Source organism: Antedon bifida, chromosome 1 (genome assembly GCF_963402885.1).
Source record: "Antedon bifida chromosome 1, ecAntBifi1.1, whole genome shotgun sequence".
Taxonomy (NCBI): domain Eukaryota; kingdom Metazoa; phylum Echinodermata; class Crinoidea; order Comatulida; family Antedonidae; genus Antedon; species Antedon bifida.
Window position 1 is genome coordinate 14069864 of NC_136226.1, and position 24004 is coordinate 14093867.

A 24004-nucleotide genomic window follows, 5' to 3' on the forward strand; every position below is an offset into this window, starting at 1 on the left:
CTATGGGAAATTCTGTGTTTATTCCAATTATTTCCGGTCGTGATATTGATGGTGATATGGTCTTCGTTTCTAAGTTTAAAGTTTGATATCTTAAAGTACATCGTTAGTTTCAAAATAATGACCTGAATTCACAATAGACTTATTCTTCGTTTCCACTATGGTACCCGGTGAGGTTATTTTAGCCGAGGTAAGATAAAGAATGGAATTGCATGCATCATTAGGCTCAACGCCACCCATCCGGGCAGAACATGATTGTCCAAAAAAAAGAGCTAGCTAGGCCTACTACTCTACTAGATAAATATGAAGGCTTTTTTTAACATAGGCTCAACCTCAGGCTCACTAATAAATTGTAAAAATATCACCAACTGATTGACATACGCAGGCGGCTACTGTACTATTTGTAATACTCGTAGTATTTAACACACTATACAATATGAATATATTTATTATAAAATTGTCTATTTTGGTAGTTAAGTTCATATTTCTTTTTTTTAAATGAAAATATAAAACAGAACAATGGCAATAATGATTCATCATTTTTGCACCTATCATACACTGCAGTTTGAGGTACTATATTTATACTGATTGTGGATGGATGATATTTGTCTTTAAAGTAAATGCATTAAAAAGAAAGGATACTTTTGAAACTTGGTGTCACAGTCGAAATAGTAGTAAACTACTACTAGGCCTAGGCCTCTAGTAATAGTACACCCTAATTAATAATAAATAGACCTAAAATGATTTAGGCCTAGTATTGTTTACAAACAGATACTTATACATACAATAATATACTATCTACTGAAGTTAGAATTTTACATGTTGTATGCTTTACATTTGCAATGCTGTTCCAGATTTTCTTTTCAATTAATAATTCAATATAATATTTACATCTTTTAAGGGATCTAGTCTGAATGACCCAAAGGTTTTATGCCTTATTAAAGATATAACAAGTCCTCTTTTACCTCGATGGAACATCAACCTGCCAGCCTCAACCTCTGCAATAGACCTATACAAGGATGTTGCAAAGAAAGTCAATTACCAGCTCAACTCATTTACACTTGTCTGGTTCTCTGAATCTCAAGATAATGAGGGTGTAAGTTAACATGTCTTAAAGCTTGGTTCCCACTGCAAAAAACCACCGAGTATGCAACATAATGACACAATGTAAGAAAGTTTGGCATCCCCCTCTTACAAGAAGTTGAATCACCACTGCGTGACGTGCAGACAACGGTGCTGTATAAATCTATAGCACAGTGTTTACGTCGTCTGTCCCATTTGTGTCATGCAAGTTTTATGTTCTTACAGCATTTTGTGTCGGTCTATTGTGTCTACAGTATGTTCTTGAATTGCGTCCTTGTGGAAACCAAGCTTAAATAATATTTTTTTTCTTTTGTAGCACTGTGATTTTAGATAATTATATTATTAGCCGATTCTTGGTAACCTGTATAATTTGTCCAGTAGTATCATTGTCATATTGACAAATGTATATGTGGTGCCTGTATCATGCTAAAGTAAGGCTCGCTTACAGTCTATGATACAAGCATCAAATGTGGTATACTTTTTGTGATTATGTTCTAATTTAAAAACATAAAATATTTGATTTTTCTGACTTCGTGTTTTCAGGTTGATATATACAGTTGTGGAAACAAGTCATTAATGGACATTGGCTTTTTACCAAATAACAAACGAAATACTCTGCAAATTCAAGACAAAGATGGTCTACAGCCAGTAGTGGTATGTCCAATTTAAAATACTCTTTTATTTTCGAATTTTAGTAAATTTTAAGTTAAATTAGTCATTTAATATTCATTAATTTGATGTAGATTGGTACTGATGCGGCATCAGGAACAGAGCATGAGATGGCACCAATCATTAGCGTTGATGACACAAGCCCAGTGACATCACCGATACTGGACCAGGCCTCTGGGTCAAGTAGCATGAACCCAACGTATGACTACTCCTATGCTTCTGTCATCAATAAATCTGACACAGGTATACATATACTTATATCCATAGGCCAATGTATGTCATTTGAATGAACATTATACACCCATGACAGAATTGAAAGCAACATGTTGATAAGAATAATGCTAAGTTAAGAAAAAAAAATAACAGTAACATTACTAATTGTTTTTCACAGGTTATGTCGGGTTGGTGAATCAAGCAATGACCTGTTACCTAAACAGTCTATTACAAACTCTTTTTATGACACCAGAGTTTAGGAATGCTATTTATAGGTAAATGTAGTCATTCAATTATTCATTTCTCTATACCAGATTTGTCAAAAAGTAGTACTTAATTTGCTTTCAGCACATCATTGTTTTTGTTATACCTGCTGCTTTATTGGAGTATGTTTCCATACATGTTTGATCAAAATATGACCGCGGTAATAAGCGCTAATGTACAGAGCTTAGAAGTTTTACAACAGCGGGCGCTTTATAAATCCAGGATATTAATTATTATTATTAGTAAGGTTCAGTAAACATTCTCAACGGCTGTCATACCTGCAAACTTTGGCATCACTCCCATTTAATATCAGATGATAGCTAATCATGACAAGGTACTACACAATCTATTTTGATAGCATTACATTAACACTATCTGTAGTTCTACTTCTAACATTTCAAGCGTTATTTTATAACAGGTGGAAGTACACAACAAATGAGTCGTCGTCATCTAACATCCCATACCAGTTACAAAGGTTATTTTCAGTGATGCAAACAAGTAAGAAAAGAGCTGTAGAAACAATGGACATTACTAGGAGTTTTGGATGGGACAGTTCAGAAGGTGAGTGAAGTACTAAATCTTAAGCTCTGTCTACACTATTAAACTTTATGTCACAAAAATATGTGATATATATGTGACTGATCTCCCTTCATACATTCAGGACTCCACTGACTTTATCCGCAAAATTAACCAAATTCAAAATTTACCTAATAATTCTGTTCTGGCTACATTAGATGTTTCATCATTGTACAGTATACTAATATCCCTCACGAAGAAGGAGCCGACGCATGTATTTTAAATTACAAACAAATTCTAGGCAAAACGCGTACTAAAGCTCATTTACGAGAACTGGTCATGTTGATTTTAACCAACAACAATTATATTTTTGGAAATGACCATTACCTTCAAATTCATGGTACAGTGATGGGCACAAAAATGGCGCCATCTTTTACAAATTTATTTATGGGACAATTTGAGGCCAATTTTCTGTCCCTCCAACCTAATAAACCACTTGTTTGGTTTAGATACATTGACGACATCTTCATGATCTGGACCCATGGTGAAGATAATTTGGAATCTTTTCTTCTCAATATTAATTCAGCCCACCCAACTATCAAATTTACAGTCACCAAATCCACTAGTAGTGTTGATTTTTTGGACACTATAGTCACCATTGAAAATGGTACACTCAAAACTGACCTATTCTGTAAACCCACGGATAAAAATATGTACCTGCTCCCTAGCAGTTGTCATCCCCGACACTGTACTAAAAACATACCGTACAGTCAAGCATTACGTATCTGTTCTTCAGATTTAGATTTTCAGAATCGTACCGAAGAACTAACCGGACATCTCCGGAATGGAAATTACAAGAAGGAATACATCGAAACTGCTATAAAGAAATCAAAAGATATTCCTTGATGTCAAACACTCACATACAAACCACATCAGCCAAAAAATTTGACCAGAGTGCCATTGGTCACAACCTATCACCCTAGGTTGCCTCCATTACGGGCTATTATTGAGAAACATATGCCCATTCTACAGTCCACAGAACGTCTCAAGACTGTTTTTCCGGAACCACCCATTATTTCATTTCGTAGACCTCCCAACCTTCGTGATATATTAGTCAGATCCAAATTTAAGAGTGAAATTAACTCTCATGACAGCCAAAATTTGGGCAGTCACCTTTGCGGCAAATCTTGCAAAACTTGTTCATTGGTTGATTCTACTGAAAATTTAAGAGTAACCAAACTGGCCGCATTTTTCGGATAAGACAATCAATTAATTGTCTAAACAAAAACGTCATTTATCTCATATACTGTAATATTTGTGGCAATGAGAATGAGAATGACATAACACAGATCAGCTAACAAAACATTAAAGCTTGATCAACCTGTAGCCGAACATTTTAATTCAGCTGGTCACTCGATTGCAAATTTCAGAGTTATTGCAATAGACCACGATGTCAAATGGAGCGACAAAACTCGCAAAGACAAAGAAAACCACTGGGAATTACAACTTAAAACCACAAAACCTTTTGGACTTAACATTAGGAACATACTCCCAGATCGGTAAAATTATTCCATTGACTACCAAAATTTAAGTTTCAATATTAACCACCATTTAAGCTGTTTTTTAGTTTCATTCCAAAATTGTTTATATCTCTACCAAGCTACCTTCTTTGTTTTCTACTCTTATTCAGACTCCACCCTGCCTCCTTTTGTTGTATTTTCACTTGCACTGATGAAGGGCTAGTGTTGCCCGAAAGCTCTGCTAACTTTTCTGGCTGTTTTACTTTTTGATTTAGCTTTTCGCTTTTTTTTTTATCTCTATTGAGATCCAGCCACTGATACCCATAGCATTGTCATTTTTTCAGTAATTTGCCTTTGGATTTATAATATATATATGGACATGATAATGTCATATCACTATCATATTTGGTTAAATCACTACCATATTTGGACACATCACACTTTTTTTTGTCAAACTAGTGTAGTTTGATAGTGTAGACAGAGCTTTAAACAATGTTTTGATTAATGACATAATACAAATAAAAGATTGCACATAATTCTAAGTTTGCAAGTTTGTGTATTATGCAATTGTTTTACTATAATAATAGTTTGGCAGCAGCATGATGTCCAGGAGCTATGCCGTGTAATGTTTGATGCTTTGGAAAAAACATGGAAAAAAACAGATCAGGCAAATCTTATCAATGACCTCTATCAAGGTCAGATGAAAGACTATGTCAAATGTTTAGAGGTAACTCAATATTTGTTTTACTTTTCTTTATTTAAAATTTAATTTTTATGAATTTTATTTTTATGATGCTATTTTGTAATATGGAGTTTTCTTCGAATGAAATCAAAATAAATTAAAGGACAACTTTTATTAGTAATGGATTTTCTTCCAGTGTGGATATGAGAGTGCTAGAAATGACACATATTTGGATATTCCTCTTGTTATAAGGCCATTTGGATCGAATGAGTCCTATAGTAGTGTTGTAAGTATTTGAATTAAAATTAATGAGTTTTTGCATTTTAACTTTAACAATATTTCCCAACAAACTCAGCATGATACTATGCATTGTGTTCTACACTTCCGTCTTGAAGCGAAATGAAAACGAACAAATAGATTAACACAACTGATCGCTAAATACTACTCTGCTATTCAAGTGAGTAGAATGTTGACGTCAATATGTCTAATATGTTTATTCCCATAGTACTGAGGTATTTTAAATTTATATTTACCAAATAACCAATTTCTAATCTGTGTTCCAAGTTCTATTCCTCATACTAATTCTGCGCTATTTTGAATATTTTAGGAAGATGCACTGAAAGCGTTTGTTTCTCCTGAAACTTTAAACGAATCAAATCAGTATTTTTGTGAGAAATGTAACAAAAAGAATGATGCTCACAAGGGGTTAAAGTTCATAACCTTCCCCTACTTTCTTACACTGCAGCTGAAACGATTTGACTTTGATTATTCTACTATGCATAGGATTAAACTGAATGACAAGTAAGACAAATTGTATGTGATGTAGATTGAGAATTAGATTATTGAATATATTTATATATATATATTCGTTATTTTGCTATAGACATAGCTCATCATCAGGTACTGTAAAAAGAAGCTCATCATCAGTTACTGTAAAAAGAACATATCAAATAATGTTTCCTACCAAATACTGTTGTACAATTTTCAGCTAAAGGATAGAGGTGTACAGTATATGAATCTTGCACTTCAAACCAGTGTAAACCTGATTTTTAATTTCCATTTATTCCACAAACTGCATCTGAAATGTATGTATTGTTTTTTTTTTTATTATTTAGAATGACTTTTCCTGACATTTTAGATCTAAATAGCTTTATTGACGAGGATGAACAGATGCTAAATTCAGTGAGTATTTCTGTATTTTCTTATCCCATAATATTAATACATTTAATAATAGACTATATTATTATATATTATATTATTTATTCTTTATACTGTGTAGCCTCTTCAGTAAAAGACTGTTCTCCCAGGAGGCCCAGTGTATAGTACCATGATGAGTTTGTGAAAGTGCCTGTGTTTGAACTAGCACACAGGGGAACCCCCGCTTCTCATCTCGAAAGATGTACTGGGTTCTTTAAAGTGCACAAGGACCATATGTGTACACTGGGCCTATGGTTTATAGTCCTTATCGAGAAGAATTGTTCTACCACCAAAACCATGGAGCGAGTGAGCCTCGAACCCTTGCTATATCTAAAAGCATAGTGTTGTTTATTTAAGGAGAATACAGAAACTGGTGAAATGAACCACACTGCTCACAACAACCAAGAGGAAACGAATGATGAGGCAGACAAATTAAACAAGGCTGCATCGATGGCAGCAACGAATACTAAGAACAAGAGAGAACAAGAGAACAGAGGACCGTATGTCTATGAGCTGTTCTCAATCATGATTCATTCTGGAAGTGCAGCAGGAGGCCACTACTATGCATATATCAAGTGAGACAATCATATCACATAATATATACATTTATTTTGTCTCCATAAAAATACAATACAAAAAGTGGACAAAGAACAAGAGAAAACAACACACACAACCAGAGACAGGATTTCTAAAAAAAGTGAACTTAATCACTATCTAGTAGGTCTCCTATTGCACTGATCTCTCTCACTTTCTAACAACAGAACTTGCATTCGTAGGAACACTTTCATTCATATTATTTTCTACAGTTGAACCCCTAAGGACCAACAAGTGTTTCCATACTGTAATAGAGATGTCCATTGAATAGGGGTTGGCCATAGTGTTAAAACATTGCCTCTCATTTGTTTCACAGAAAAGTGTCCCCTTAATACACCTCTATTAAGGTCTACTGTAATTGAAATATAAATTACTTTATATAATAGGTCATTTACTGATGGATTATGGTATTGCTTCAATGATCAACATGTTACAAGGATAACGTACGATGACATTCGGAAAACATATGGTGGCGGTGTTTCAGGCTATAGAGGTTGCTACTCGTCTGCATACTCTAGCTCAACTAACGCTTACATGTTGATGTATCGACAGGTTGATCCAAAACGAAATAAAAGTAAGTGAAAATGTTTTTATTTTGTGTGCTTGTTTAAGATAACAGTTGAGTAAGCTCTCCTCAAATAACAGTTGAATAAAGTCCTCCTCAATAACAGAATAGGCTCTCCCCACAACAATTGAGTAGGCTCTTCACAATAACAATTGAGTTACCTCTCTTCAACATATGTTTACATTTATTTTCTTTGTATTAAAGTACTGTAGTCTTGTACATAGTATAAAGTATGCTACTGTATACATATTTGTATCATCTTACTTTAAAATGTTATGCTAAATTTTATTATATTGATGTTTACACCTTAATGAATGAGAAGATTATGAGAAGTACTCATAATGATTAGGAAAATAGCCATAATTATAGAAAACACATTATTTGAATATATGGTAGATACAACTCCCTTCTCAATTCAAGAAAAATTAACCAAAAATTGCAGCAAAATAAGGTAAAATATAAATCACAGTATAAAACAGAGCTTTACTGAAAAAAAAATTATTCAGTTGTTTTATGACACTAATTTGAATGACAACTTTTGGTATGCTACAACATTCTCCATCAATTGCTGTAAGTTGTTGTATTCCAGACTTGAACAGCTAAAATAATTGGCAGAATTTATGACACCACTTGTTTTAAGTCATGTTTTCCCATAGGACCAGTTGTAAAACTCTGCCAGATTTATGCAGGATTTATCAATAGTCATTGTGAATGGAAAAGGAATGTATGGTCTGAAAATGAATTTTAGTGTGGACATGTACAGTACATGGTCTAAAGCATATGCTGTAGTCTTCCTATATTTATTATGACATAAGACAGACATCATTTTTCTATTAATGCACTGGGGTTACTCATACTAACAATATGCACATAGGTCCCAGAAGATTTCTACAGTTTTATCAAACTCTTAGAGAACCAGGCAGTTCAGTAGTCCTTCACAATAACAGTTGAGTTACCTCTCATCAACAGTTCAGTAGTCCTTCACAACAACAGTTGAGTTACCTCTCATAAAGAGTTCAGTAGTCCTTCACAATAACAGTTGAGTTACCTCTCTTCAACAGTTCAGTAGTCCTTCACAATAACAGTTGAGTTACCTCTCATTACCAGTTCAGTAGTCCTTCACAATAACAGTTGAGTTACCTCTCATCAACAGTTCAGTAGTCCTTCACAATAACAGTTGAGTTACCTCTCTTCATCAGTTCAGTTCAGTCAACAGTTTAACCTACATACTTTTTATTGTTTTAAATATTTAGCATTTGTCTCTGTGCAAGACTTTCCTGAACATTTACTTAAACTGATGGAAGAGATGAAGCAGGTTGAGGAGACGGAAAAGAAACAGAGAGAAGTAGAAAAGAACACATGTAAGATCAAGTTGTTTGGTCTGCATCCTAAAACCAACAAACTTCTGGATGCTAAGCTTGAGGTTCATAAAGATAAGACATTGGTAGAGGCTACAGAAATGGCTCACAAGGTATGAACCAACATTGGCATATGCACTTTACTTTATTTCAAGAAAACGAAGCCCAAAACTACAGTACTTTTCCTCATATTTCTTACATTTATTTATCCTTTATCTTGTCTTTCTCTTTATCGTCTTTCTGTTACATTATATTTTAAGCAATAGCAATTTACTCTATGCTAAGTTAATTTATACTATGTCAACCACATTGCTGTTTTTAGCTCCTGGAATTTGAAGATACTGTTCCTGTGACACAATGTAGGCTAGTGAAATATGATGAGTACAATGACGCGCTTGAGAAATCTTACGAAGGCGAGGAGCAAACACTGATGGGTGAACTACTGGGTGGGGTCAAGTCACAATACCTGTTTGATTTGTTTCTTGAAACACGTAAAGAAGACGAAGAGTTTCAGGTGTACAAATATGGAGGTATGCTAATTAATTTAATTTTGTTCTTTAGAAAAATTAAACATAATTATAAGTAAACTTTACTTTTCTTTAAATGATATCCAAAAATTAGAAGAAGTCCTACAAGATTTTATTCACAGATTATCTATATTAAATCCTAAATTCAATAACCAAGTCTGATATTACCAGTTACATTTAAAGTTATAAACGTATATTGATCTGCAATCTTTTGGCTATTGGTTAAACATATTGATCAACATAGAAAGTAGGTTCAGTTTTCACACTTTCCACTTAAGGAGAAAGACCATACAGCTGTCAAAATGAATAGGTGGGTACCTTGTTATGGCCTCAGTTGTTGCCATTCAAATTGCCTTGTGATTTACAGGTAGTTGTACAGAAAATGATCTATAAGAAAAGAGGCTTTAAAAAAGCTAGTGTAGTGCTATATTTGTGTTCATACAGGACTTTCCAATTAACTTCATCATATTACAGAAGTAAAGTTGTGAAGTGAATCAAATTGCTGACATACTTACACTTTTTATACTTTTCTGTATATATTTTATCTTAAACTTACCAATTAATAGATAAAAAAAAAACAATTAACAATCACTTGATGATTCTGGAAAGTATTATACCTAGGTAATAATCAAACATTAAAGAAGATTGGTGTATTCTTGAAGAGATTTGTGTTTTGTTAATTAGAATGCTCAAAAAAATGGATTAGGATTTTTTACTACTTACTAGACTGTATGACTATATATAACTGATTTTTATTTGTATTTTGAATCTGGCAAATATAAATCATAAATTATACTGTATTATATAAAATCATGATAAGATTTAGCCAATTTTTAGTAATTTTCCTTTGCATTTAATAACTATATTAAGATATTTCATTGTAATAGATTTATCATTTCAAAAACCTTTGTAGTAATAAATCTTCTGAGATACTAAAAATAACATAACTGCATGTTTGTTCAGAGATATATACTGAAGGAGGTAGCATTAATGTAGTATATCATGTTTATGGAGGATTTAAGTACTACTGTATTGCTTAGAGCCAAAAGGACATGGGTCATAGGTCGGTTCACATTCATGTTAGAATTTAAAACTTCTGAGCAATTTGACATTTATGTTTTACTTTGATTTAATAAGAAAATGTTTAAGGACTGATTTTACCTATAAGCATTTAAAGTATAATGTATATCCAAATTTCTATTTTGTAAATTTAAGAAATAGCATAATAATAGTAATAATAATAATAATAAAAGTTTTCTTCCATAAAAGGAGAGAAAAAGTTTTAAATGGTTGAACTTAAATAAAAAATTAAAAAAAAATGTTCTATTAAATATTTAATAATTCAAAACAACTTTGTAGGAAACATTTTACTTCCTATTTAATAAAAATAATAAAATAAAAAGATACATGACTGTAACATATGTATTTGTATCGAACCGTGATAGTATTCCATCATATAGAATGAACCCTGGATTTGATTTGCACCTGTTAAACTCTGTATAAAGAGTAACGGGAGGAAGGAAATGTACCCTCTTAGCACCCACATATTTCATCTCAGAGACTAAATGTATAAATCTTATTTTGATAGAAAGACAAAAATAGTTCACGGGAACAAAATTGGTGAACTAATTTGAGTATAACCCCTTGGAAGTCTGGTGGTAAATCACTCCAAATTTAAAGATGGACTCATTTCTCTCACATATGTTTACATTTATTTTCTTTGTATTAAAGTACTGTAGTCTTGTACATAGTATAAAGTATGCTACTGTATACATATTTGTATCATCTTACTTTAAAATGTTATGCTAAATTTTATTATATTGATGTTTACACCTTAATGAATGAGAAGATTATGAGAAGTACTCATAATGATTAGGAAAATAGCCATAATTATAGAAAACACATTATTTGAATATATGGTAGATACAACTCCCTTCTCAATTCAAGAAAAATTAACCAAAAATTGCAGCAAAATAAGGTAAAATATAAATCACAGTATAAAACAGAGCTTTACTGAAAAAAAAATTATTCAGTTGTTTTATGACACTAATTTGAATGACAACTTTTGGTATGCTACAACATTCTCCATCAATTGCTGTAAGCTGTTGTATTCCAGACTTGAACAGCTAAAATAATTGGCAGAATTTATGACACCACTTGTTTTAAGTCATGTTTTCCCATAGGACCAGTTGTAAAACTCTGCCAGATTTATGCAGGATTTATCAATAGTCATTGTGAATGGAAAAGGAATGTATGGTCTGAAAATGAATTTTAGTGTGGACATGTACAGTACATGGTCTAAAGCATATGCTGTAGTCTTCCTATATTTATTATGACATAAGACAGACATCATTTTTCTATTAATGCACTGGGGTTACTCATACTAACAATATGCACATAGGTCCCAGAAGATTTCTACAGTTTTATCAAACTCTTAGAGAACCAGGCAAGTTGAATTCTTGGTTTGTAGGAATGTTCATTGTATTGATCATTACAGTATACAGTCAATTTTAATAATATTTTTTAAAAATTAGAAACTCTCCCAAAGCTTTGAAAGTGTTGATGCATCTTAAAAAGATTAGGGCATTACAGTATTTGGCTTTTAGAGTAGACACCAAAATCAAAATCATTTTTCACCACCCATCCCAATTTTCCAGCACAGATCGTTGTGTTTTATATTAATAATAATAATTATATTTAAAGCATCTTTGCCTTGTCTGTTTTTAACCTCTCACTACGGCCTTGAAGATATTGAAAGTGGGTGGCTATCAGAACAATTATTGACATCTGAAAAAGCCTCATACAGTACTCATATATACATATAGGATAGTTACCAATTGTAAAAGGAAGAAACTGTAAATTTGTGTGGGAAGAATATATGCTGGGTTAATCCGAAACAAATAATTAATAATGTGGATATTACTAATCATCATGATTTGTCTTTTTATCTTTCATGAATTAATAGAATGTTTAACAATATACCGGTATTTTAAGAATAACATTTATGACAAAAATGAATGAATCATGTTTTAACAAGTTTTTATAGTGCTTTGCTATTAAAAGCTCATTAAATTTATTTTTAAACGTTGATAATTTAGATTACCATTAGGTGGGTATAAAAAATAGTGTTACCAAAGTACAACATACATTTATTAGTAAATATTATAATCATTATTATTGCTTATTTCCTCAATAGAGTTGAAGACAATTTTAGTATTCTAATAAAACAGATGAACTAAATTTTTGTTATAAACAATCCATCCATATGATTTATATAATTGCACAAATCTAGAAACGGAAAATGAAAGCAAAACATTTTTCAAAATGTCTTTAGCCAATACTTAATAATTTTGTTTTAATTCTGATAATAGTGTTCTCCTGAAAATGTTGTTGAATATGGCATTTTAATGTCACATAATAGTCATTAATTTTGACCAAAAATTGGATTTTCATATTAACTGTAATACATTGTAGGTGTAACACTACGAGTGTCAGTGATTGACCTGAAGGAGGAGTATATTAGCAATCCAATTACTATCAGAGCTTATCTAACCATGTCTGTCAAAGAGCTGAAGAACACCATATCTACCGTAAGTCAAATTGCTACTGTGCTACTACTATGTTTTTTTATTTCATATAATAGTATCAAAAACGAAACATGACTAATAGTATCAAAAACAAAACAAAACAGGACCGATGCAACAGTAACACATACACACACACAAAAGATTCTGCAATAAACAATTGAAATGCCATCTGAGTATTGTACATTGTTCTTAGAGAACATATCTTACTTAAAATTAATCTTACTTAAAATATATTGGCCCCCTGAACAATTTAAAGTTAAGTGATTAACTTTATTAAAACTACAAATGCAGTCTGTGAAAATTAAGTCATTAAAAAAAAAATCCCAATAATTCAATTATTAATATTATTATAATTAATTCTCCCATGTTGTCTTGAGGACTGTATAGACTGCATTTTATGCTGTTGACAAGGTCCATTTATATAGCTAGATTCCACTAGGATTTAAAGGATCATCCCACATGATTCTGTTTTTCTTTCTGTTGTTTTATATTGTTCATGTGGTATCTCATACTGGAAATAATTCAGATACATAACAACTGTTATAAGTTAGAGATAAACACAACAGTCACTGCTGTTTTGAGTGTTACTGTAGTAAATATAGTAGCTTAATTTTTATGACTAGAAATCATTATTTATTTTAGAAAACTGGTCTTCCTCTGGAAAGTATGCGAGTAGTATTAGAGAAATACTACAATGATCTGAGACTGTTAGCAGCTCCAAGTAAAACACTGCAAGCAGAGAACTTTGCTAAGAGTAATAAGGTATAACAATCATTTTGGCAATCACTAGGAAATAGATTTATTTCAATAAATCTAAATATGATTATTAGACAAAATAATAAAGAAGAATGTAGAGCGAGGTCATTATTTAATCATAGCTATTCAATTCTGATTAAATTAATAAAATTATAAAATAAATTTAGTTACTTATTTTTACATCAAGGACAAAGATTTGTTTGTACCTCTAAATCTCTCAACGCATTCTCCTGTAAATTTTAACAATTTTTAATTTAATAAATTCCATACTATTGCAATATTGAAATACGGTAAATTATTTTTGATTAGAGGAGTCAGTTTTAATTGGATTTTTGTAATACCAGAACATAGATAATATATTTTGTTGTTTTTACAGGTGTATGTAGAGTGCAATGATGGTGCGGATGCGTTGCTTTCGTTTCCTCAATCAAAACTACATAAAATACTTGATCGTCATGCAAACACAATACGACTGTTCGTAACTCTTCCACCTCTTCAACCAAATTGTTAGTAAATACTTTCATTTTTATAAACCAATATAAACCAATTATAACTTATTTGCTATTATAACACACCAAAGTGTATCCTTGTCATTTGTTTGGCTAATTATGAGGACTCCTCGTTAGTCAATCAGAATTCCATATTATTGACATTACCATTATTATCCTCATAATATTACAGTATAATAATATTAAATACGATTTGTTGAAAACAAGTCGAAACGTCCTACACGTACGTATTCATGAATTGTTTAACTTAACACATAGTTAATATAAAAACCAGATTAAAAACAATGTATGTTAAATAGGCATTTTTATTAATTGTATGTTATTATCTTTTTCAGCAAAAACTATATCACCAAATAATGTTGATAATCAAGAAAATGCAATAGACAAATCTTTAGGAAATCTTCAAATTGATCAGCAAGATTGTAAAAATCATGACAATGCAACAAACTCTATAGGATCTGATATCACAACTACAGAAACACAAGGACAAAGTGACAATGAGATAGCCTCATACAGGGAGGCTAGGAAAATCAATGATGCAGAATTAAATAGTTTATTAAGTAAAGACAAAAATAAAGATACTGAAATATGCGATAGCAAAACGTCAGAAGAAACGTCCAACAAGCAAGAATCTGAAACAAATAATGATGCATCATTAACAAAAACAAATTCTGAAAATCGTGATAATGATGATAAAGAAAAGGATGATAGCTGTCCAGAGAAAGAATTTAAAGAGGACTGGGACAATGAAATTAACTCTACAAATGCAGAAGATGAAGAATCATCATCATTGAATTGTGAAAATAAAAAGCAATGGTATTTTAAAGCTGGGGAATGTGTAGAGCCGTCAACGGAAAGTCGAGGTACTAAATTTATAGTATTGGTATCATCCATTAGTTCTTCCATAAACTGTTATACAGTAAAATTTTGCTTATAAATGTTGTCATATCAAATAAATAATAATAAAAGCATTTATAATGCGTCGTATAAATACAAATAAAAAGTGCAGTACATACAATTACAATAGATTAAAACTACTGTATATTATGTGTACATTCAAATGTATTAAATTAAAAAGATAAGTATTTTAGATTAGATAGAGTATGTCACCAGAAAACTTCTCTCCGCTCTGTTGACTTGCATTTATATACTCATAACCTTCAATTATAAATTTATGTATTTTTCAGTGATTGACATTCAAGTTGATAAGAGGATAACATTGAAAGCATTCAAGAATTGTCTGGAACCTCTAGTTGGAGTGTCATCGCAGAATTTTAAGGTTTATACAGTTTTATTAATATATTTCATTTTGACATTGAACGAATCAAATCACCGTCAAGTAACATGAACAGAGGTAGTCTTAACGTTTTTGAAACAAAATAAACTTAACTAACTTAATTAATCTATCCAGCTATCTAAGATTGTTACTTAGTGCTATTCTTGGTGATGAATGCAAGATTAAGAGATACCAGCCAATTCTCTACTTAGTTCATTCAAAATAAATATTAATTACATCTGTCAATGCAATATGAATAAATATCGATATAATAATAATATCCTGGATTTATATACCGCCTAATGTTGTGAAGCCTCTAAGCGCTGAAAACTATTACCCTAGTCATTTTTTGCATCAAACACGTATGGAAACATACTCTCATAATGCAGCTAGTAATCATCGCAAAGTTGTGTCTTGATCTAACTGGGTACCCATTTATACACCTGGGTGGAGAAAGCCAAACGTAAGTAAAGTATCTTGCCTAAAGGATACAAGCAATGCGGCGAGAGTTAGATTCGAACCACAATCTCAAGATCAGTAGTCCAACGAACTGTGCCACACACCCTTATTTAAAATTAAATCATTATTAACCTTTTTAATTGAATGCAAGTACTCACATAAACAAAAAAATGAATGGGTCGGGAGTTGAAGATATTAAAATAATCTTTAAACTGGGTTGAATACTTTGAAGGTGGGTGTTCTTGTCCACCTCCACCAAACACATCCTTGGTTGTACATCGCAAAATATTGTTTTAATGAGCATTTTCCTTTTCTTTCAGATATATAGAGTTTATGCAAATAATCAAGAGTTTGAAATAGTACGATTAACAGACACTTTGCAGTCCCATAGTGATGAGGGGAAGATATCTGTAAAATTAGGAAGAGCATTAAAGAAAGGAGAATGTAGAGTTAAAGTTTTCCTTCTATCTCCTAATGAGGCAGAAGTACGTATATTAATAGTTCATTACACTTTTCTTCTAAAAATAATAATAGTAAACTTTTGGGCTTGATCACAATTTTCTTCTTACCAAAAAGTAAGCTTTGATCTGCTATTAAAAAATATTACAACATTGGAGAACCCAGAGAAGTATACCCTTCTCCTAATGAGGCAGAAGTACATATATATAGTTCATTACACTTTTTCCAAAAATAATACTAGCAGTAAAGTTTTGGGCTAGATCACAATGTTGGCAATTCTTACCAAAAAGTAAGCTTTGATCTGCTATAACATATTTTGAGAACCCAGAGAAATATACTCTTTGGAAAAATAATAAGTTTGATATGTACTTATGCATCATGATGACTAACCTTCGCAAATAATAATTTTGAAGTACTGTATTTGTTTCATCAACAATAATCAGCATCAAAGTTAAAGGAAGAAATAAATTTGCAAATAAGTGTTTAAATAGTGTATTCATTAACAGGATACCTTGAACACTTAGGCAGCTGCTGTTCACATATCTATCATCTACTTAACACAATTTCCTTTCACAGCCTTGCAAGTTCTTGTTTGATTGGATACTGGCAAAAGGGCAAACCGTGAGGTCATCCAAGATTGAGATACAGGTAGAACTGAAGCGATCCTCTGATTTAGACATTCCATTGAATAGGTGAGAACTGGTTAACTTACGTCCAGTTGTAGGTGTTATGGTGGACACTACAGTAGTGTGTTGTCCTTGTAAATCGCATGTTTCATGGTAATTTATAAATGTGTTTTATTAGTCTTCTTTGAAGAAAGAAGAACAGATCCACTGGAAAAACATAATCAAAAATGTGCTTTAGTTTGTGGCCCGGAGTTAAAATCCTGGTAGATTCCACATTCCATCCTTTTATATAGAACATATCTTGGACACATAGATGCCTAGGCTTTGGGATAACAGAACGGATATATAACACATCTTCAATCCCCTAAATATGACACATGATTACATTTACACTTGCACTGAGAAAATAGATGGAATTATATTAGTATACAGTCATAATGAAGATATGAATCACTCATTATTTGGGCATACAACCAACATTTATTAAATTAAATTACATTGAATTATTTTAAGTAATGTTTTTTTAAGTAATTTTAAAGTAGTTTTTTTTTTTGGTGAAGGAAATAATCCACTACTAATTAATTGGTTAATTGGTATATTGACGTATTCCAGAATTTACAGACCTAGATATGTCACTTATATTATATATCAATTGATAATACCAACATAATTAACTTATTTTCATGAAATTATATTTTAAACAAAATCTTTAAATACACTAAAAGTATCACTATTAAATAGTAATATTAAACTCATAATTATTTAATGTTATTAATTAATTTTAAGTAAACAATGTAATGTTGTAGCTTCTGTTACATGTTACTTATTTGCCTTTAGATTTATTATTAAAAAAAATTATATATAGACATAACACAACTTAAGTGTCAGCTACACTATAATATTTAGAACAGGACTAAATACAATGACAATACAATTGATACTGCACCTAATCCTATATAAGATTAGCATGTAGTTTGGGCTACCAAAATAGCTATATGTGAGTTACTAAAACCATACCAAACTAAGACAGAAAAAAAACTTATTTTAAAACATTACGATTGTCTTTACAATATTCTACGTTGAAAAAGATTCAAATTTGCTTTTTGGAATGTTGCATTTAAAGGTGAATCGTAAATCTGTTCATTAATTCATAACATCAGAGAAAGTTGTAATACCAATCAAATCTATTCAAATACAACAATCACTAATGTTCATCATGGGACTCGTAATCCAGTAAAAATCGCAGGAGAGATCTTGCTAAACATCTTCCATAAATTCAACATGTCAAAACTCAGCTAGAACGCTAACATGAGAACAAAAACTTGGAACATGCAGAATATTTAATGGGTGGGTTTAGTTGAGATTTTAACAATGTCATTACATTTGACAGGGTAGTGTGAATGCAATTACACTTGTATTGTTTTACTACCGATTGTTGCCTATCGGATATGAATAACAACACGAGGACATGACTTGGCCGAAATCTCAATCAAGAAGCATGATATTTAGCTGAAGAGTTAGATTAAGATTAGATGGAAGTGAAAGAGTAGTGAATTGAGGCATGCTGAAGGATTAACCATACCTCCCATTATGTCTCTTTGGATTTTATCTCATCTTTTGCTTATGTCAGTATTATTCCTTATTAATATGACAGACATGTGTCACTGTTTATGTATTGTCTTTTGATCCTTTTAAGAAATATCATATTATTCAAACTTTTAAGTACAATAAAAATGTATTATATTTGAAAAGGCCAAATGGTAGGGCATATCAAACATATTGCATTACCAAGAAAATAGACAAGTTAATGCTACTGTGTTGTTGTGTGGTATGATTTGATATAAAACATGTTTTTATAATTCTCTTTTCACCACTGGGAATAGGGACTTGTATTAAAGGTTTCGTTTTGATTTTTGTAAAAATGTCCTCTATATTTCACTTTTTGTGAATCTAATAATAAAGCCTTATTTGTTTTTCAGGCTACGTTTGCGGAAGAAAAGTTGGAAGAATCCAGCCGCTGTGTATGTGGACACTCAAGTATACGATGAAGACATACCCATATTTAGCAATTGGGAGTTGTTTGTGGAAATCTTACAAGGTGAGACTATCTAATATACTTACTGTCAGAACATTACAGTAATTTAAATATAAGTTTAGTCTACCAACACAAAAATTTATTGTATTTTTTGGAGAGCCACTAAACAGTGTTTGTTTACGCTTTTGGTAATCCAGCTGACCTTTGTGAAGAGTAATCCTTTTATTAATAGCTAAATACTGTTTTCCTGTAATTAATTATATACATAATAATGTATGGCAAATTAAATGAAAATAATTAATTATATTAAAGAAATGATTTCAACAATATAATAAGCAGTCAATATATTAGAAAAAAAATTAAGGATATAATAGAATCTGTAACTATTTACAGTCCAAGTAAAATTTGACTGTCAGTTCATTGTTTGAAAAGTACATGTTTGTTTCAATTAGAGATTAACAAATATAAACTGGTGATATACTATCATTGTGATTATGACACACATATCATACATGTCAGTGTGAATACTAAGGTCTTAATATCAATGATGACATCTCTATCTACCCACTAACTTCACTCTTTTTATTTTCTTCTTAGAACCAGAAAAGGTTGAGTCATCTGGACAACTTGTTTTATTTGTAAGAAGATGGCTTCCTTCACAATTCAAGCTGGAGCCATTTCAGGAAGTGATTTTAGACGATTGTACAGTCGTGGAGCTAAGGAAGCGGGCAAGTCTTCTTTAATTATATCTACGAGATTTTCATTTTTGTAAATTTGATATGTCGTCTTTGGTCATGGCTTCATTTCCTACCATGTTTTACCAAAAAGCGTTCAAAACTGACTTTAATTAGGGCGTAATTGGAAGTAACTAAAATGAAGTTAGGTTATGTTTTTTGTTTCTTCTTGTGTATCTATGTAGTATTGATTGACTTTAAATTATGTATGGAAGATATCAGTAAATCTGTATGAAATGTTGATATATAAATCAATAAATTATACTATATTTGATTCACTTGACAGATTGGTGTTATTAGCGGTATATCTACTGATTGTATAGACTTTGCAAAAGGACGTGGTGCATTTCCCTCCGAGATATCCCTCCTAGAAATGCAGACGGATTTGGAGTGGAATCCACAGGTCACGACACTCAACTCTTGGCCTCTGTACATCACCGATGATGGTGCTGTTATATATTACAGGTAAGTCTTGCCTTTCAAACAATATCAACATTATTCTATTTATTTTCAGATATTTTTGTTTTATTTTAAAATAATTTATGTTTATTGTTTTGCTTAATATAATATAATCTTCAATATCTATCAAATCTGCTTTCTCAAAAATATATATTAAAAGATTAAGGATTTGTATTAAAAATGTGAGATGATTGTGCAAAAGTGTCTAAAGTTCCTTAACCTTTCATATATTGACACCCTCAGTTCAGAGAATTACACTCTTCTATTGGGGTCATTAAACTGATATTAAATTTAAATTTGATCTTAGTCAAATCTATACATAATATACAAATCATTATATATATATTATTTTGTGATTGGACGAAAGAGATTCAGATGATTAAATGTATTTTCAACTATTTCAGGATGTTGCCATTAACTTGTATAATAACTTTAAATATTGTAGCAAGAAATACTCATCCCATATTAAGTTATATTTATAAACAGGGGTCAAATTAAATTGACCTACTTTACTGTATGTAGTCATGATCTTCATATTGTTTGGAATTTTTTTTCAATTATTGTGTTTTATTTACATTTTTAAGTGTATTTTGTTAATTAAAAAAACCCTCGGATAAACTATTTTCATGTGATTTAAATGTTTCCAGTTTTATATGATAATTAATAGTGATTTATTCCCAGTTAGAAATGACCCTTGATATAATTCTGCATTTACCGCAGACATTCTGTAATGTCCAGGGAGGACATATCAGGTTGTATCAACTTCTATCTCTGTCCCATGTCTCTGCTCGTCTTTTTTTATTTACTTGCCTACAGAGAGGGGTTCATGCTGCATCAACTCCTTACTTCCCCTTTCACTACTCCTCTTCTAATTATTCTGACAGTGCTTGTTCAAACTATAATTGATTAATTTTATTTTATAGATCAAATCAAATTTAAAATTAGATCATTCTACTTTACAGCTAAAAGCGATGTATTCCCATGATCATATTCCATTGTAAAAATGTTAATAAATCTAATAATGGAAATTCTTTACGTTTAAACATGTTTTGTAGAAAAGAGAACAGGTCAGCTAATCTCTTACAAATAACGAAAGACTAAAGAAAATGTTAAATGTTGGTGCATACTGCTTAGCAAGAAAAATTTTACCTAATATTAATGGATTATTTTTTTTAATTAGGGATAGTAAAGAGGAACTCGTTGATCTAACGGAGGAACAGAAGAAAGAAATTCAGAAAAAAGAAAATGCCAGGTAAATGAAATGAAATTGCAATAATAATATTGTTGGTTGTACTGTGTCTTTTTAGAATCCAAATATACATATATTTTAAATATAGTTACTTGGAAGAATTTCTGTATTTTTATAGTATCTGTATTACTAAATTTACTCATATTCAATTGTTTTTCATTGAAAAAATGTAATTAACTAAAAAAAATAAATCATAAGACAAATACATTTGTAATTAAATTCTGAATTGATTTGAAAAATAAAATTATTGTAAACCCATTCAATAGATAACGGAATATAGAGCATAATTTTAATATGGTATACGGTATCATCTAAATACAATATAAAGTCATGAGGGATAGATAAATATGAGCCATTGTAACATGAAATAGATTATAGGCCAAACGTTGTACTTCAGCTGATATCTTTATCTTCGATACTGACAATAATAAGCCTTATACGTGAGCATGGTTTCCTGTCAAAAATCTATGTTGTTTTCTAAGCAATGTAGCAACAAAATGTGTCATGCAAAATTGTTTTCAAAATGATTTTTTTTTTGTCATGGCCAAAAAATTCCTTTTATGAAAAAGGTTTTACATCATCGAAGTGCTAACTAGAGTGGGCACGACTTCAGACTTTCTGGTTGGACACTCGATGGTACTTCTCTATGGCATTTACTTAATGAGCTTTGTTGGAGTTGTATAATATCCCCGATTCAGTTTGGTACATTTCATGAGTGTAGCTAGGTGGGCTGAATTATAACTACACAATGTGAAACTTTAAAAAGTTGGCATCCCTATTGCCTCAACCATTACATTTGGAGCCAAGTTAGGCATCTGTATCAGACCAAACTTCCTTTTATTTTATTCTAATTGATCATTTCTGACATTAAATCCTTTTTCAGGCTTAACAGGACAGGTCACAAAATTATCTATTCACCTCGCAAGGAAAGAGCTTTGAAAATTTATACGGATATTCCATCGTCGCCATGAATCCGTCATTAACAAGGACATGTTGATATCCCACAATATTGACATTTTGTAGAAGGACAGCAAATCAACTATCCACATCTCGGGATGTTGATATTTTTATGTAAAAGTTAACTGTCCACATCCCAGGATGTTGCTATGTTATACAATTGTTGTAACCTTGTTATTCAAAGATGTCAATGGAGGACATTTTAAGAACTCTGCTTGATAACTCCTGACATCAAATCAGCAGTTCCCATCGCAGGATGTTGCCATTTTCATTTATGGTAATAATGATAAACTTATATAAAACTTGTTATTCAAAGTTGTCAGTACAGGAAATCTTAAGAACACGGTTCGATAACTCATCATGTCAATAAAATTAGTATAATGATGATGTTGAATAATTGATTTTAAGGTTTTGACAGTTAAGTACTTGCTTTCTTGGAATACTGTAGATGACCTTTTTTGCAATAACCGAGAAATTCAGTGTACCTTGCACATTTTAGCTACACCATTATTATGGAGGGTATAATTATTGCTTAAGTTAAGCCTTGCCTAACCCAGCTACCTGTACTTTTTAGTGTACTTTTATCTTAAGCATTGAGTTTTGTCATCTTACATTAGTAATTAAGCAACTGTATTGCTTAGAGTTATTGATAAATCTGAGACTGGCTTAAGATGAATTTTGTTTGCTAAAGAATTTTAACAAATCGGGTCAGTGTTCAAATTATGCAAATAAACACCATCATCATGTTTCTTACTTGGAAACGCTTGACAATTGTAGTATAGTAATAACTTTATTTCAAACCAGTCGTGAAATAAATTCTCAAAACAAGTTTTTGACAGAAATATATTATATTAGGATTTTTCTTTAATGTGTCACAGTATTTACAATTTCTGTAATTACCTAATTTGTTATAATACATTGAACTTTGTATTCAATATGATCATTTTATTATTAAAATTTCTTTTCAATTGGAGAAGATATATAATTCTGGAAGATCCCTATATACACGGTTGTCTTTGGCATGTGTTGTGGTAGTACAGTCGATTATAATTTAAATCACTTTAATGTAAGACCCATAATGTAACAGTACAGCTAATTTTTATTCAATAAATATTCAATAATCATTGAGTACATGTTTGTCTATTGTGTGTACATCAAATCCATCTTACTTTTTTCAAACTACTGTAAAACCACTCATTGTGACACACCTAATAAGGGGACACTTTCCTGTGAAATGAACATGGGTCAATATTTTTAACACTACTATTTAGGGGACATCAAATTAAGGGATCCTGAAGGTATCCCCTTAATAGGGGTTTTACTGCATTTAAATTTCAGTCAAAACTTATGATGATCCCTAACCCTTTTGCAACAATCCAAATAACATAATAATAGCATAACATATTTATGAGCAACAAGACCACAAGCCCCAAATGTAAGCATTGAAGAAAACATATTTTCTAGTTCAGTAAAAATGTTGTGTATTTCCTTGTATGCATAAATCAAGCGGAGCACAATAAATTTGACAGTTGTTGCGGTAACTGTTAAATACATCTCAACATTGTGTTCTGTTCAATATAAATCCTGATTTAGGCAGGACTTTCATTACATTCCGATTTTAACCTATAATACAAGATAACAATCATTAAATGTAAATTGATTAGTAGAACTTGTATATAGGGTACACATTTGAGACCCAACATAATGTCCCTA

General features: G+C 31.3%; 1 protein-coding gene across 1 annotated transcript; it reads left to right on the forward strand.

Moving 5' to 3' along the window:
* Window positions 1-23419, forward strand: LOC144843101 (ubiquitin carboxyl-terminal hydrolase 47-like). Its single transcript, XM_078699810.1, has 26 exons — window positions 1-187; window positions 899-1093; window positions 1624-1734; window positions 1824-1992; window positions 2141-2237; window positions 2645-2787; window positions 4850-4989; window positions 5141-5230; window positions 5552-5745; window positions 6060-6126; window positions 6499-6716; window positions 7122-7309; window positions 8554-8771; window positions 8981-9188; window positions 12660-12775; window positions 13415-13534; window positions 13905-14034; window positions 14373-14900; window positions 15225-15316; window positions 16093-16257; window positions 16808-16923; window positions 18837-18955; window positions 19490-19620; window positions 19913-20091; window positions 21266-21337; window positions 22218-23419. The coding sequence occupies exons 1-26, from the start codon at window positions 158-160 to the stop codon at window positions 22303-22305; spliced, it is 3924 nt and encodes a 1307-aa protein (XP_078555936.1). The 5' UTR covers window positions 1-157; the 3' UTR covers window positions 22306-23419.
* The last annotated feature ends 585 nt before the right edge of the window (window positions 23420-24004 follow it).